The following is a 16,000-nucleotide window of genomic DNA, read 5'->3' on the forward strand; positions in this document are numbered from 1 at the left end:
AAAAACTATGCTAATAGCCTACTGAGCAGTGTTATTAGGTCACGCACAGTAAGCATCATTAAATAACTGTTTCCCATTGCTATTGCATAATAACTCTAAGTACTGTGCATGTAGTTAGTACTTTATTAAGGAAGTACTAAACTAAATGTGCACTCTAAGGCGCATTAATGAACATGCCCCGCATCTCTCAAAAATAGGCCCATGGAAAGAAAGAAAAAGCATACAGTCCATGCTGTGGTCATGAAGACATGAAAGCTGAATCTGAGAATTATATATATGTCATATTTTCATCTCCATTCTATAAGAATTCCCCACTTGTCTCTTTCTGACTTCATATCATGAGCCTTTTGGGTGGAAAAAAACCCCTTTGGAGCTCCCTCAAATAAGGAATAAAACAATATAATGCCACAAGGCTATGAATAAAGAGTGATGAGATGAAGTTCAGAAAAGTTGGGCTGACTGTTCCCAGAAATGATATCTAGCAAGAATAACAGCCCAAGGAAATTGATAGAAGTCTCCTTGCTTGAGGATACTTAATGTAAATCTGAACACTAAAGATACATGTAAGAAATTAAGCCTGTATTGGTGGGGGACTGGACTAAATGATATAATGGCTTGAAAAAAAATCTCTGACTCTTTTTTTGATTGTCTGAAACAAAAAGCACAATTGTCTTTAGGTATATTTTAAATAAAATGGTCCCAAAGCTTCCCCTTATCAAAGACAAGTAAAACACTCACTTGAATTTTCCATTATAAAATAAGATTTCTTTAAATACAATAAATGTCATGAGGCTTAGTTATGTGATTGCCTGAATAATTGTTGGTGTTTTTGTCCTTTTTAAAAAGAAAAGTATACTCTATGTTAGATTTAAAATAAACTACCATACTTTATTCAAGAGTATGCACTCTTGTTTAGTGTAAGTTGCTGTGCATCCTAGGTTTTTTAATTATTTAAACATACATGCCACACTCTTTTACATCAGGTTGTAAAGAATAATACCAGTGAATTTTTCATTTATTAGAAGTGTTTATTCTTACCAGAATTGTTTAACTTTCTCCAAAGAGAGTATGTATTACTGCAAGATGATCTGATGTGGTTTAAACTTGAAATAAAGTCCTATTTCTTGTAAGCATAAAAATATTTTAAATGGAAATCTGTATATAATAGAATTATAATATATGCCATTCTTTTCAATTTTCACACAGAATTATATACTGTATGGAGTATATTCACTATGTGTGCAAATGATCCAAGTATTGTTCTGTTTCATATTAAAAATAAACTTAAACTCAGTTGGTTTAAGTCTGGGAAATGTACATGTTATTGAAAAAATACTAATTAGAGTCTTTGCCCAAAAGATTAGCAGTAAACAAAGAAATCTGCAGCAGACCATAAATGTTGAATTTAATAGAAATTATTTAAAATACAGAGATGAACTTCTCCAAGTTAATTATTTTTACCTTTTACACAATATAGGTTATGGATGTTCAGATAATAGTTTGCAGCCTAACTAAATCCATTTGCTATAGTAGCTTTGTTTCTGTCCATCTTTTTGTCTTTATTACATCATTTTTAAACTTTGATTGTATTATTTTAGAGGCTGGATTGCTATAATGCTATCTGCAGTAGTATGATGGATTTAGTTTTCATTTTGTTCTCAAAAATGCCCTAGCTATAAATGTGTCTCTGTTCTCTTATGAGGCTCACAGTATAACTGGTAAATTTTCAAGACGAAAAATGGCCGTGTATATCCCAAGAGAAAACAATAAATCCTTTGAAGCAGAATAACCTCTTGGCTGCATTCTTTTAAATGGAGATTCTCATGGTAGGGAAAATCTTTCTAAAGCTTAAAACTTAAATCTATTCAGTTTCCACATTTATTTTTCCTCTCTTGGTAGCAGTCAGATACTGCATGCATTTTAAGGCCTTTCCATTTGCAATCCACTTTTCTGCAGTGAAATCATGGGCCCTGTGCTAGAAAGGCACCCCTGTGTAGGAAAGCAGTCAGGCACACATTGAAATGGTTTACTGAATGAAGGCCATAATTCTGAATTTGTAGCATCATAGTAACTTGAGTGGCTACAGACCTACTTTCTATATTCAAGATTATGGATAAAATCTTGGCTCCGTTGAAATCAATGACAAAACTTGCTTTGACCTCACTGGAGCCAGGATTTCATCCTGTGAGTCCAATTCAAGATCAAGAACGTTGAGAAAACTTGACTGGAGGTGAGAACAGTCATATTAAGACATACATTTTCAACAGTAGCACAAAACAACCGGCCAAGAAGTGTTCTCCTTATTCCTTGAGAAGAAAAGAAGCAGTTTGTGTAAAATTAATCTTTACTTTGCTTGGGTTGAGTCTGACCTGCATACTGTCTTCTGGCTTGAGTGGTCAGATTCAATGGATCGTTCAACAAGCATTCATCTGTGTTCTTCTTAACAGCAGAACATCAGTTGGCTAGGCATGGGGAGGTGTTAACGAGCTGGGTTAGCTTCTTTCTGTGTTTGTTTTTCTTTCTTGTCTGACAGCTTCATCACAATCCATCTTTGTTAGACAATCTCACTGATTTCAGCATTGATGAATGTGCATCAACCTTCATTAGGTCAAATCAAACAGACAGCCCTACATTTATACCTTGCCAGATTTCTATTTGGAAAAGGGTGGGAGAAGGTCAGTTGGTATTTGGCTTGAAACCTGAATCTATTAATGTATGAAATTAATAGCATCCAGAAGTTGAACATATGGCATCCATATATACGGTACTGTATATGCTTGATGATGTCACACTGCCTCTTAAGTTTTGGGAAATGCACTTTTTTAAGCATTTAGCTGTGTTGTGGACAAAACCTTTCAAAACTGACTGAAACAAAACAGGTTTAATTTGGCATGAACATTTATTATCCCCAGCATTTGCAGGCCTACGTACAAATGCATGGTTTTCATTAGCTTTGCGTTTCACACGCAGCCTAATTTCATTTATTCTCATTTTATGCCCCTGCCAGACCACCGCTCTTGATAAGGAGAGGCAGGTTTTCCGACGAAGACGCAACCAGGATGTGAAGGAACGTTATAAGGCGCAGCAAGCTCCACCTGAACTCAACTCCGAATCGGAAGACTATTCACCAAGTTCATCCGAGACTGTTCGCTCACCTAACTCACCCTTTTAATAAAACCGTTTTACTCAAAGTCTTGGCTTTAACCCTTTGAGATCCTGAAAACCTATGTGAAATGGTTACATCCGATCTATCTAGCGCTAATGTCTGAATGATGGAACAGAAAAGGGTGTTTACATTAATAACTTCCTAACTGACTGAAATACTCATCTCTGTTTGGATTGCAACTTGCTGCTAATATGATCCTCAAAGGGTTAAGGTGTTTTTTTCTTTCTTTCTTTTTTTTAAGATAGAGGCAAATGAATGTTTTCATCAGTCAAGCTAGAACCTGCAGTATGTAATTTTAGCACATGTTAACCCTCTGAGTAAATGATCATCTTTAATCTTGACAGCTTGCATTAGGATTTTGTTTTGGCTTTTTGATTTACACGTATGTTGCTTTTATCTCTCTCTGTAATGCTTTGCCCAGTTGTTCTGGTCAAATGCTACATTAGTGGGACTTTCTTAAAAAAGCAAAACAAAAAGACACGGAGTTTGGGCAGTTTATTTTAAACTTTTATTATTCTGCCATGGAAAGGTGATTATTACTGGGGAGGGGGAGGGGGATTCTAGGCAGGAGAATGGATGGTGTCTGCCTCATAATTTACAGAAGATGATGGGGTGGTGTCTTTAAAATTTTTGCCTCCCCATTTGTGGCTGCTAGTGGCAGTAGTCTTAGGAAATAGATTGTCATTTATTGGTATTCAGAAGGTTTCCATTGCCCAATAGGCAAGGGTATACAGAAGAGGAAGGGCAATAAACACAACTAATTTCTTTACAGCATTGGTATTTTGAATAGGGATGCTCCTCCCAACATAATCTTATTATTATTTAGATACACATTCTTCCTCCTAGGGTGAGAGCCACTTTAAGATTGATACAAGAACATTATTGGATTAAGGGGGAGGAACTTATCCTTAAAGCTGTAGTATTTATTAATTGAGAAAAATGCATGTCATTTTAAGGTTCAAAAAGGCTTTGGGTGAAATATTGGCCTTACTGAACTCAATGGAAATTTAGCCTTTAGAGTTGAGAAATGAAAAACCACTCATCAGGAAAATTTATAGTATTTTATATTTAGCATGTTTGTGTGAGGATCACGGGTATCAGATGTGTGAAAACCTCATGTCTATATTATAGCATTTCATTTAATCACCTCTGTAAAAAATAAAACCCTCTTTAAAAGGAAAGTCAGACAGCTACAAACATTTGCTTCAAATAGGATCATTTGACTAGAAATAGTTCTGTATTTGAACATAAATGGCCCTAGGTTGAGGGCGGAAATGGCACATTTCCAAAACTTTCAGAATTAAAAATAAAAGTATAAACTTTTACATTTCATGTGATTGGTGCAAGATTTTGGGCCAAAATTGAAATTTCTAGGAAAAATATTTCTATTTTGATTTCAAAATTGTCACATTCATGCATTGATCTGGTTTCCATACTATCTGTCTCTCTCTCTCTCTCTCTGTGTATAAGATGGTGTACATATGACTATATTCCCCAGGAGAACAGCCAAAAGCAGGCCCAGATCCTTTTGATCCTGCTAGGAAATTTTGTTAACATTTCACTGGTGGGGGTGGGGGTTTGACCTGTATATCCAACTTCTATTAATTTTGGGTTATGTTCTGCTTACACAACTCTTGTGGTAAAAAATGGGAATTCTGCATGTGGGGTCTTTTATGATCCTTTCGTCTTCTGTTCTTTTACATTCCCAAAGTACCACCCTCTGAAGTAGTTTTGTGTTATTGTTTCCAAAAATCTCCAAAGATTCACAGGAAGGCACATGTGTAAATAGTGTAACTTGGGCTGGTTTCTTTCTCTGCTGTCTGTTCTTTGGATGTTTGCCCACCTCTTACTCTGTCAAACACAAATTTTTACCTATGAAAGGTTTAGGCCATTTTGAATGAGTTCATTTAACTTTTCAACAAGTGACACAAACCAGTAGCTGATTAGAGTTCTTTGGCTCAGATCTATCCATTTGATTGCATGGGGTGACCAGTGTTCATGCACTTCCTCTTCATGGATGGGTGAAGTTACATATTATATTTGGACCATACTGAATCTGTGGAATGTTGAGCAGTGTTAAAGTAAGACCATGCTGTGAGCAGTCACATATTAAGGGCTAATAGTGTTTCCTGCCTGAACTGCTCTGACTTACCACTACAGAGCTGGAGGTCAGGGCTAGGAGCCAGGACACCTGGGCTATATTCTTGCTTTGGGAGGGGGTTGGTGGCAATGCATCCTATGGTGCTGGAGGACTATAGATTTCTCATTCTACCTCCGTGGGGTAGACAGAAGCTACCCTAACATGAGCTAGGTAGCACAGCCCAGAATTAATCCTTGCCTGAAGTGGCATAATGTTGAGGTGCTAAGAGGGCACATAGCACAAGTTAATAAGCTGAAACGTGATTGTTCAAGTTTTTGTACCCTAGTATGGTTTAAGTATAACATGTAACTTCACTCTAAGGATCTGTGTATCTGGATCAGTTCAGTAATAATTTTATTGGGAGCTAGAAGCAGAATTAACATATAGATACAAGCCCCCTAAGTGGTATAACTTAGGAGGTAGTTTGGGAACTCCACCAAAGCAATGGGATGAGGAGTCAGGAGCTGCTGCACAACTAATGCGCTTTAGAACCTGAAAGGATATTGTGCCTCCCTCAGGGTGGAAGGTCTCATATAGTAGCAAATCTGATTCTGCCCAACCACACCTACAGGGTCCCTATACAAAGCAGCTCCATGGCAGGTAGGTCAGAACTACAGCACTTACATTATGCTAGTGTTCTCCACTCTGGTGGAAGCATAGTAAATCAATATTCAATGTATACTTTTTCACAGGGCCAGCTGTTGTAAATCAGTGTTGCTCCACTCCAGTGCATGGTGATTTACACCAGCTGAATATCTGGTCCAAAGTTGCAAGGTTTTTTCAGTGGGGGGTGGAGGGGAGGTTATCCAGTCTCCTTCCAATGTTATATTACAGTTTTCCCTTTAGAATATATGCAACTCGGTGATGCAAATATAAAGACATTTATTTGGCAATAAAAAGTGTCCATTAATAACACATGCTCCTTGACTATAATGAAAAGTTGGCTGTTTCAAAGAAAAAGGTCAATGTTCATTCTTCTTAATTAGTGAGAGGAATCAGGAGGAAAGTAGGTATACAATATGCTTCATCTTATGCACGTGAAATATTATTTGAAATCCATATGGGATCTTCCCATTACCTTTGCTTTGTTTTGGAATCCAAGGTTATCATTAAAATAAGATGTTTGGCTCCTTCATCCTTACACCATCTTGTACCACTTAAAATTTATATAAAAATAATCCCAGCCTCTGAAATATCCACTCATCCCTCGTCCCTTACAAGTTTCTGATCTTTGGCTCAAGTTTTACTGACATAACTGTAAAATCTTTTCAGAGTTATTTTTAGGCCTGTTACAGAATGTGCATGAATTTGTTGCAACAGGCTCTTTTCTAGGCTTCAAGACAGGTTATATGAATATTGTTAAACTATTTTAAAAGAGAAAGCACTCATGCTGGATGAAAAACTGAAAATAAATTGCTGAATTCTGCCCTTATCTATATCTTTGTAACAACACTGAATTTATGAATGTAACTGTGGCTCTTAAAATATCTAAACCTTAAAACAACAGATTAAAAGTAATAGTTCATTTCTAATGGCATAATAAAAGAGAATACAACATAGTAGTAGATTTGATATAAAACATCCCAATTTCCTGCTTTTTCTACATTTCCTTTTTTTGGATCAGTGCAGCATATTGGTGCAAAATATTTTTTTAAATACACATTGTATATACAACCTGCATAAAATCTGCACCTTCATTTTTTTCCTCAAATTGTGTTGCTAGCTATCTGCTGTTCTTTTGAGTCTATCTCCAGGAAAGTAACATTATGATAAATGCAGTACTCATATGTGACAGTACTATTCCCAGGATCCAATACATCTTTATGCACTTTGAGTACTGTGTGCAGAATAAATTTAGAAATTAAGGTATCAAAGGAAAATACAAAGTGGTAATTCCTTTAGATGTAATATTCTTAGCACTTATCTACAAATTATTAGAGGTGTACTCAGAGGGTTAACAGAAAAGCACAAGGCATGCTGATTACATTGATGTATCCAAACTGCTTTGCTTTTTTAGCCAGTGTTTGCTGATTTTTTTTCTCCAGAAAATCCTTGGAAATTTTCAAGTTTAAAATAATTTAAGTGTTGTTGTTCAAGAACTTTCTATAACCAATTGAATTAATTTTTAGTTGAACTTATCACAGGAATAAGATGTATCATTAATGCAGTGTAAGTCCGTAGTTATACATTTTATTAATTCCACAAGTGATTCCAGAAATCTTTTTTCTTTTTTTAAGTACTTAATATAGAGCTTACAATGGTGGCATAGGTGACTGAGACTGTCTTTCTTATTGATAAACAAACAATATTGTAATTTCAAGAGAGTCCTGAGCCAGCTTTTCAGTTTGGTAGTGTACTAGTTAGGGAAAATCTATATCATTACATGCATTGTGTAAATCATCTTTGTAGATGAGAACTGTTCATGTTAATGAACACATTTTTTCTTGACATTGTAGCAGAAACTGTTTACTTGTTAATGAACAACCAATACATTAATTTGCTTCAGACTGTTAGAGGGGAAAGTGAGACTCCAGTCACTGACAATGTTATTGCTTTACAGTAGCCCTCATCTAATTTAAATGTGGTGCATACTACAATAAGCAAAGCCAAACCTATGAATAAACTCCTGAAAAAGCTTGGTGGCTCTTTATTCAGTGGGGTGTTCACATACAGTAATGTGTGGCAGGGATAAGGCTGGTCAAGTACTGTTGAAATGAAAGCAATAAGAGTTAAATTGCAGTCTTTTACCCTCTGAAGCATATTTCAATTTAAAAAAAGAAAGAAAGAAAGAAAAATTGGCTTGGAGGGTTGCAGTGCTACCTTATGACCACAGGTCAAGTACATTAAATCACTGTTATTTGCTAGCCTATGGTACACAATAGGAAATGGCATCCCTTGTATTTAGTTTAGATTGTGGGCAGGGAGAGCTTTCCTATATTATTGCAGTGCCCGCTAGCATTGCCATGGCTAAGGTTTTGTTAGTATTTCCATTATAAACTCCTGTTCTCCAAGGTTTTTAGTTTGATCGTAAAAATTTGCTTCAGGCAGAAACTTGGCATATGATTCCTCAGCCCAGAGTGAGTATTCTCCTACAATATGAGGGAAATCACCCTGGCCATTTTGATGTTTATGCTCTCATGCTGAGCAAAACCAAACAAACAACAAGAGACAATAGCTTGAATAAAGTGCAGTTTTTATGTGGACAATTCAAAAATTGTTTTGTTTTCACGACTTTACACACAGTTGACAGCAAAAACTTTTGAGCCCTTTGAAAATCAGTAAGAAAACTCAATTATTGAGAAAGAGGCTATTTTACATGTGGAGTGATTAAAGTCCCTGAAGTAACAGCTGTGTATGTGTGTGCGCACGTGTATTCTCCCCTTCTTGTGTTCCTGTCATTCCTGTTCCTATTAGGTTGAGTTACTGAGTGTATCAGATGCTAAATGTAGATTATGCTGAACTTCTCTGTAGCTTAACAAAAAGAGATGATTCAGCTCTCACATTTAGGATCTACTGCAAAGAAGTTTGGGATTATACCATTGTAGAAACAGGTATAATTAGGAAAACAGGAGGCCTGTTGTCCTTTACATCAGAGATCGAGGACATTGAGACGGAAGATTTTTGGAAGCTCACAATGGGTGAGGGAAGGTTCTTTAAAAAAAGTAACAAGGATAGCTCTGAAAAGTGTAAAAAGTGCAAAAAAAAGCCAGTCTGCATAATGAATCCATGTGTATCACTGTTCAGGCACTAATCTGGAACAGATATAACTACAAATGGACACAATGTATGTATGTATCATACACACACATACATTTATGCAAGGAAATAGAGCTTCAGCTCTTGTTCTAATCTGACCCTCTCTCATGAAAAATAAAGAAAAATTAATACACCTGTTTAATATTAAATGTTTGCTATTATGCATAAACCTGTTATCTATAGATGGAAAATTGCAGCTTTCAAAAGGTGCTTTATACAGATGTTTATAATTTTTTGTATTTATAATTGAACAGCCCACACTTAGTGACTTTGGAACACAGGTTTCGGTATGTTACTCCCTCAATGACTGTGGTCAGTAGCAGATGCTTCAGAGGACAGCACAAGAAAAGAATGCTAGATACAGAATGGCAAGCCCACAATGAAGAGGTCTCGTTAGTAATGGACTCATGCCCATAAACATGAAGATTTATTTTTTCTAAGACTAATTAGCTTATCCAAGGGTAAGTCAGCCTTTGGTATTAGTCTATCTGAAACCTTTAAAGCAATTTAACTAGTGTCCGAGCAATAAATAATATGGATTACTTAGAATCTGTCAGACAACAGGTAAACACTAAGGAGAGAAAAGAACTAAAGATGAAGGACAATGTTGACACAAGAATACAGGGATATAAATTGGCTGTGAACAAATCTTATTTTAGCTGGAATTTAAAAAAAAAGATTCTGTAATAGCCCTTCAGTAGTCATGGAAGAAAATAATAGAGCTACAGTTAAAATGGAGCTTGTGTTCAGTTTATAAAAAAGATGACATGATGTGAGTGCCTGTGATAGACAGGAGCTGGACTCATAAGCACAGGAAGGCCCTTCTAGTTCTATTTCCCAAAGAGGTTGTAGAGATATTCTCAAGCCTAAAAGCCCATGTATGCTTCCTTTTTAATCTGATATGGTCACCCACAGAAAACAAATACTCATATAAATATATTCGAGCAATGTTAGATTCATTAATTGAGAAAAACTATTTTAAGAAGTGGCATATTTATGGTGCTGTCTGAAGTATTGCAAATAGGTTAGCAAGAGAATGTACAGCAGAATTGGGGCACCACATAAGATGACAGGAGTTAAGGGTGAAATGCCATCTTTAATTTGCTTTGTTGTGTTTTAGCTTAGCAGCTGATGTGACTTCCTATCAGGGGACCTCAGATCAATGCAGGATTATCTACAAGTCATAAACATAATGGGGTGAGTGACAAATGAAATTTCAGGGGTTAGTCTCTCAAAAGTGTGTGATAGTTTAATCTTTTTTTTTCCCTAATAAAATCCACATGAAAGAAGAGGCAAATAGCCATTTAAGATTGGAACCTGAACTTTTGGCAGTTTGGCATTGGACTGTGACTTTACTGAGCTTTAGTCTCTCCATAATGATCTTCCAATAATTGTGTATTAACCTGAAGGTGATTAGTACCAATTCTTGAAACTATGTTCTATTGAGATGTAAAAGAAAAAAATCCGTTAATTGAAGGAAACGTAAAAATGCCAGGAGTTCAGTAGATTTGCTTCCAATGGGAGGGAAGGTCTTGAATAATTCCCAAAGGACAATTTATCACTTGTTCTTTATGCTGCTCTTTGGTGTGGTCTGTGAGGAAAAAAAATATTGAAACTGGTGCAAGGTTAAAGACATATCTACTATAAGTTATTTTTTATTTTATTAAGGAATTAATAATAGCCTTTTATATTCTGCCTGAAAGAAAATTATTAAAGGATTAGTTGAGTGTGAAATTAAATAGCACTTTTCTCATGCATGCTAAAGAGGTGTCTGAGAAACTAGTTGCATTTAAACAAGTTTCGAAATGGTTTCAATTTTGTGCAGGAAAAAAAATGCAATGTTTCCTTTGAAAATACCAAACTTGGTAATTGCTACGTGGTTCAGATGACATAGGTTGATCTCTAATTTTCAGGATACTGATTAAATAACTCTTAAATGATAAGTATTGATGCATAAAGCGGGAATGAGGTCAAATAGCATTTTTCAAATCCCACAGTTTATGCTAATACATGTAGATTAATATGGAATGAGATCTGATAAATTATGTTAACTTATAAGCTAAGCTTTTATGTTGTTGCTTGTTTTTATGTAAATCATTTACTTTAAAATGATAATAAAAATAGTAGAAAGCGATGCCCCGCTTTATTTAATACCTTAGATGAAAGTCTGCACTTCTAATGAGTTCATGTTCTGGTGCCAGAGTAATATTAGAGTAACATTTCAATTCACAATCAACACAATCAAGCCACTAAGGAGTTATATCCAGCTGCATTCCTAGGGGATTGTGCACCAGGCTTTAAAAATTAGTCATACAACCACATCTTAGGTTTCCCACATAAACCTCTGCACTAAGTGAGTCTTGATGAACATGATTTAAAAAAAACAACTATTCAAAAAATTCCCACTTCACATATTTAATTTTCCAGCCAAGGAGGTTAGTATGGATAAGCACATGGAAATCAAATATACCTGTGGCTTGACAGTCCTTGTATTTGGTGGCCTTCATCTGCAGACACACTAATTCTCAGGAGGAATGTGAATACTGTTTTACAGCCGAACCTTGTTAAACCCCGCTAATGACTGGGAGATTCCCTCTGAATGCCTGGATTTGGAGAATAGCAGGTGAATGAAGAAACAAACACCAAAGGGCAATGCATTACAAAATATACTTTTTCATATGTCCTGACAATTGGTTTAATCCTTATTTAACACCCTGTACATCATCAGTAAATATACAGGAATGAAAATTGTACAAATATGAGACCACGCAAAGACTCTGATAATTTTTCCTGGAAGGCATGCAAAATACTGGTTTGTCTGTATCAGAGTACAGAGAGGGAAAGTGTATGAATTATACCAACACTCATTTATGATGGATCCATAGATTCATAGACATTAGGGGCTGGAAGAGACCTCACAAGATCGAGTCCAGCCCCCAGCCATAGGCAGGAAGTCTGCTGGGGTCAAATGACCCCCGCAAGATAAGCATCCAAACACGATTTGAATGAGTCCAGAGTAGATGCTTGCATCACCTCTGTGGGGAGTCTGTTCCAGAACCTGGATATTCAGACTGTAAAAAAGTTTTCCTTATGTTCAGTCAAAATCAGCCTTCTGGAAGTTTGTGGCCCTTAGACCTGTTATCCCTTGGGGAGCCCTGGTGAACAACTGTTCTTCCAGATCCTGGTGCACCCCCCTTTTGTACTTATAGGCAGCTACCAAGTCCCCCCTGAGCCTTCTCTTCTCCAGGCTGAAGAATCTCATGTCCCTCAGCATCTCCTCGTAAGACTTGCTCTCCTGGCTTTTGATCTCAGGGTGGCTCTCCTATGGGCTCTCTCAAGCTTAGTTAATAGTTGCTATTTTACAGCAGGTTGGTAGAAAGCTTCCAGCTAAGCCCGATAAACTACTGCAAAATCAAATAATAGTGTTCAGTTCTTCTAATAGGTGAGATTACACTTTTTAGAAATGACAGTTTTACAGTCCTACAATACGGCCATACACATCCGATGCTGCATATGCTATCAAGGAAAGGCCCTTATACTAACTATCAAGTGTGATAGCTGAAGCCTATTGTATACTCGTTGCTAGGACTAGGACTTTGCTGAATGTTCTGATCATTCAACAACCATTGTTCATTCTGTCTGGCTCTTTCAAAGAAGTCTTCTTTGGGAGTCAGCTGAAGGCAGGACCATGTTTCCTGTTAAAAATTATGGTAAGCAAACAGAGGGCCACTGCAGGACATTGACACACAATGATTCACATGTATTTGGAGAGAAGAATAGAAAAGTTACTGCAAACATGAGGTGAGGAAGTGCCATGTTCTCCTGTGGCTTTAGCTGTTTTGAAGGTTCCAGTGTTCCCTACAGAAAGCTGGCACACAGAGTGTATTTTCAGACCATGTGCCCCCAGGAATGTAATTTGGTTGTCTCCATTTAATCTGCATGAGACAGATCTCTTCGTTTCCCACTGAATGGGAAAAAATAATATAGTGTCATTTAAAAAGGTAGGTCTAGCTGCTGGCTTCTCTTTGCATTGCCATAGAGCTGCCTAATGGGAGCAGATTAAACCCCTGGGCATAAGAAAGGGACGTTAAGTCCTGGAAAGGGCATGGGCAGAATATGTGTCATTTCAGAATCTCTTGGCAACATCAAGGTCTGAAATCCATCCCAAGCCTAGCAGCCCATCAGGCTAGTATGACAAGACACATCAGTTTCTGTAGCTAATGACACACAAGGTAGTGATCTGGCTACTGTCATATATGACTGCCTTTGACTCTCCAGCCAAATACACATGTACAGCTGTCATCCAGAACAAGGCTTGAACTCAGAGTTAAAGCAGTTGTAGCTGGATGCTTTAACCACATTTTTCTGATGAACTTAGCATAGTTTCTCACATACTGTTCCCCAGAATAAGTTGGGCACCTTGTTTTTAAAATGCAGAATAAAGAAACAAAGCTCTTTCCTTGTAGTAGGTAACTGAAGCCAGGTAAAGTTACACTTATTACACAGTAAGTGTGCAGAAAGTGCTCTACAGCTGTAACCAAACATATGGTCAGGCTACATAAAGCCCTGTAAAAATGGTAGATCCCACTCTTAAGACAACCCTGGATGGAAATGTGGTGTCTGACTTTAATGCTGTAAATGAAAGCACCACAATGGACATCTGTACCAGGGCCCATTGTGACTCATGGTCGGTCACATTCTGCCAACATCCCATGGAGCACTGTAGCACCCTGCTCACCTTGCCTTGCATGGCAGTCATCTACCCTAGGCAGTCATCTCCTCTGCCTCAGTGTCAGGCTGGCCCTACCCCCCGTCTCTCACTGACCTGAGATGGCAAAGCCTGTTTCCAGCCTCCCCCCCACGGTTCCCTCCGGCCTGCTATGAGCCACTGTCTGGTATTATCACTTAGTGTGCAGCTTCTGTCTACCCTGGATGGGCATTTGTAAAGATTGCAGCATTTGTTTAAGGTCTGTGCTGTTTTCTGGTACTGCATTCACACAGGGGGCTGTTCATCTTGTCCCCAAGTGCTGTTTTGAAGAGCCCATATCTAGATCTTGGTCTGTTTGGCTTGACCCATGCTTCTCTGGTCATGCCCAGTGGGTGACTTGTATGGTGTCGGTATAAAATGCTGTAGCAATGGACTTTTAGACTAGATTACTCTGAACAATCATTTCAGTTCAGTTCACTCCACTCCCTATCTAAATGTAGTACAACAAAGCCAGAGCACCTGGCCTGCTGGGCTCTCAATGGGCCCAGAAACCTGGCAGTAAAGGAGTGGTTAGCGTTGGTCATCTGATGTCACTCAGTCTAATGCCCAAGATTACAGGGAGTACATCTGTGTGTAGGCAAATTGTGTAGCCTGTTATGAGTGTGCACCGTTAAGTACAGTGTTGAGCTCTTTAGTGCAACAATTTCTGGACCATACGAGAGCACAGTAGTCTGCTGGGGCATATACCTTTTCAAGTGTGGTGATTCTGATTACTTTGAAGTTGGTGCACCATGTCATACTGGCTAAATGTCTTAAAGTAGCTACCCATGCAGAGACTTGACCACTGATCTTCTGAATGTAATTTTTATAAGTGAGGGAATGGTCTAATGCAGATTCATGTGCACTGCCTCCAGCCCTGGGCAGGGGAAAGGGTCCAGACAGAAGACTCACCAGAGATCCCTTGGTGTCTCCCTTGTCTGCAGACTTGCATTTGTGTGTGGGAGACCCGGTTCTGAAACCTGACATGCTGTATCCAGGATGGTCGCTTGGATACCTGCAGAGTTTTGGAGAAGTGTGTAACAGCACCAGACAAATGAGGACCAAATAGGACCTTCAGTGTGAGGGGTTGGAATGGACAGGTTGGTGACTTCTTGCATTTGCATTGAAGTGCTGCTCTGTGAAGACAGGCAGCCCCCGGGGCCAAGTTCTGGAGCCGGCAACATTCCAGTTTTTCTTTATTATGCATACAAAAAGTTTGGCAGGTGCAATATTTAATTAAACAGAGGGGTGGCAATTTCAGTTGCTGCATTGCCCCTGCCCCCCCACAAGGTTTCGTTTCATGTTTAAGTTGAGCCCCTGTGGCTTCCCACCTCCTTCTCTCCATCAACAGCATAACCACCTGGTGCAGTCAGGGTCTTTCCACACTCTCTCAATGTTAACTGAGAAGAAGTTTCAAAGTTCTGGAGTGGGCATTGTTCCAAAGTTTTGGTTCAATAAGCTCATTAACAGTTTGGCAGCTTCAACATTTGATTAAAATGAGAGAAGTCTCTTTCTTTAGCCACATTCCCCTGAAGCCCTAGTGTGTGCCCCTGGGGCTGGGGGTTGGGGAGGGAGGAGGGAAGGAGGCCAGTGCCCAGGTAACCTGCAGTGACATAGGGCCAGTGACACAGTGCCAGAGGAGCCCAGAGTTCCAGGCGACAGCCTGGTGACAAAGCAGAGGTAATTGAAGCCCTCTGGACACACTCACAGGGGCACCTGGTCCACATGAGTGAAAAGCTACTCAGCCATGGCTTCATGAATCCAGACAGCCTGCCCCTGTGTGAGGTCAGGGCCACCAGCACTGGGGGAAGTAGGGGTGGGGGAGGGAGGAAGGAATATAGGCATCTGGGATGGACAGACACACACACCACACGCACAACCCAGGCATCAGGAAAACACACACAGAACTTAGTTATCTGCAGGGGGGCACACACACTTGGTGGGCACAGGATGTACTGGGTGGCCATGTGTGGGGTGGCTGGCTGGTGGCTTGTTGCCATGAGGGCACATGCCATGACGAGCTGCTGCCAAATCAGGTTCAGGTGGGTGGGCATGATGTCTGCACCATCCAATCAGGCATGGCTTGACCTTTCAGCTCTGCCTGGGAGTCTTCAGCAGCCCAGGGAGCCCATAGGTCACATTGAGAGGTGTATAAGAGCCCCCATATCTCCTGGGCTTGGTCCTTGCAGGC

The 16,000-nt window shown here is 38.9% G+C and overlaps 1 protein-coding gene across 3 annotated transcripts in view; it reads left to right on the plus strand.

The window, feature by feature from the left end:
- The window catches only part of DCLK1 (doublecortin like kinase 1), a 396,146-nt gene extending 384,950 nt beyond the window's left edge, over positions 1 to 11,196 (plus strand). For 2 of the 3 annotated variants that reach the window (XM_019530072.1, XM_019530075.1), the window contains one exon: positions 3,008 to 11,196. In XM_019530072.1, the coding sequence (XP_019385617.1) occupies positions 3,008 to 3,172 (165 nt within the window). In that variant the 3' untranslated portion in view covers positions 3,173 to 11,196. The remainder of the gene's footprint in view (positions 1 to 3,007) is intronic. The other variant, XM_019530074.1, reaches the window with a different exon arrangement.
- The last annotated feature ends 4,804 nt before the right edge of the window (positions 11,197 to 16,000 follow it).

The sequence above is a fragment of the Crocodylus porosus genome, unplaced genomic scaffold (genome assembly GCF_001723895.1).
Source record: "Crocodylus porosus isolate Cpor-Errol unplaced genomic scaffold, CroPor_comp1, whole genome shotgun sequence".
Classification (NCBI taxonomy): Eukaryota; Metazoa; Chordata; order Crocodylia; family Crocodylidae; genus Crocodylus; species Crocodylus porosus.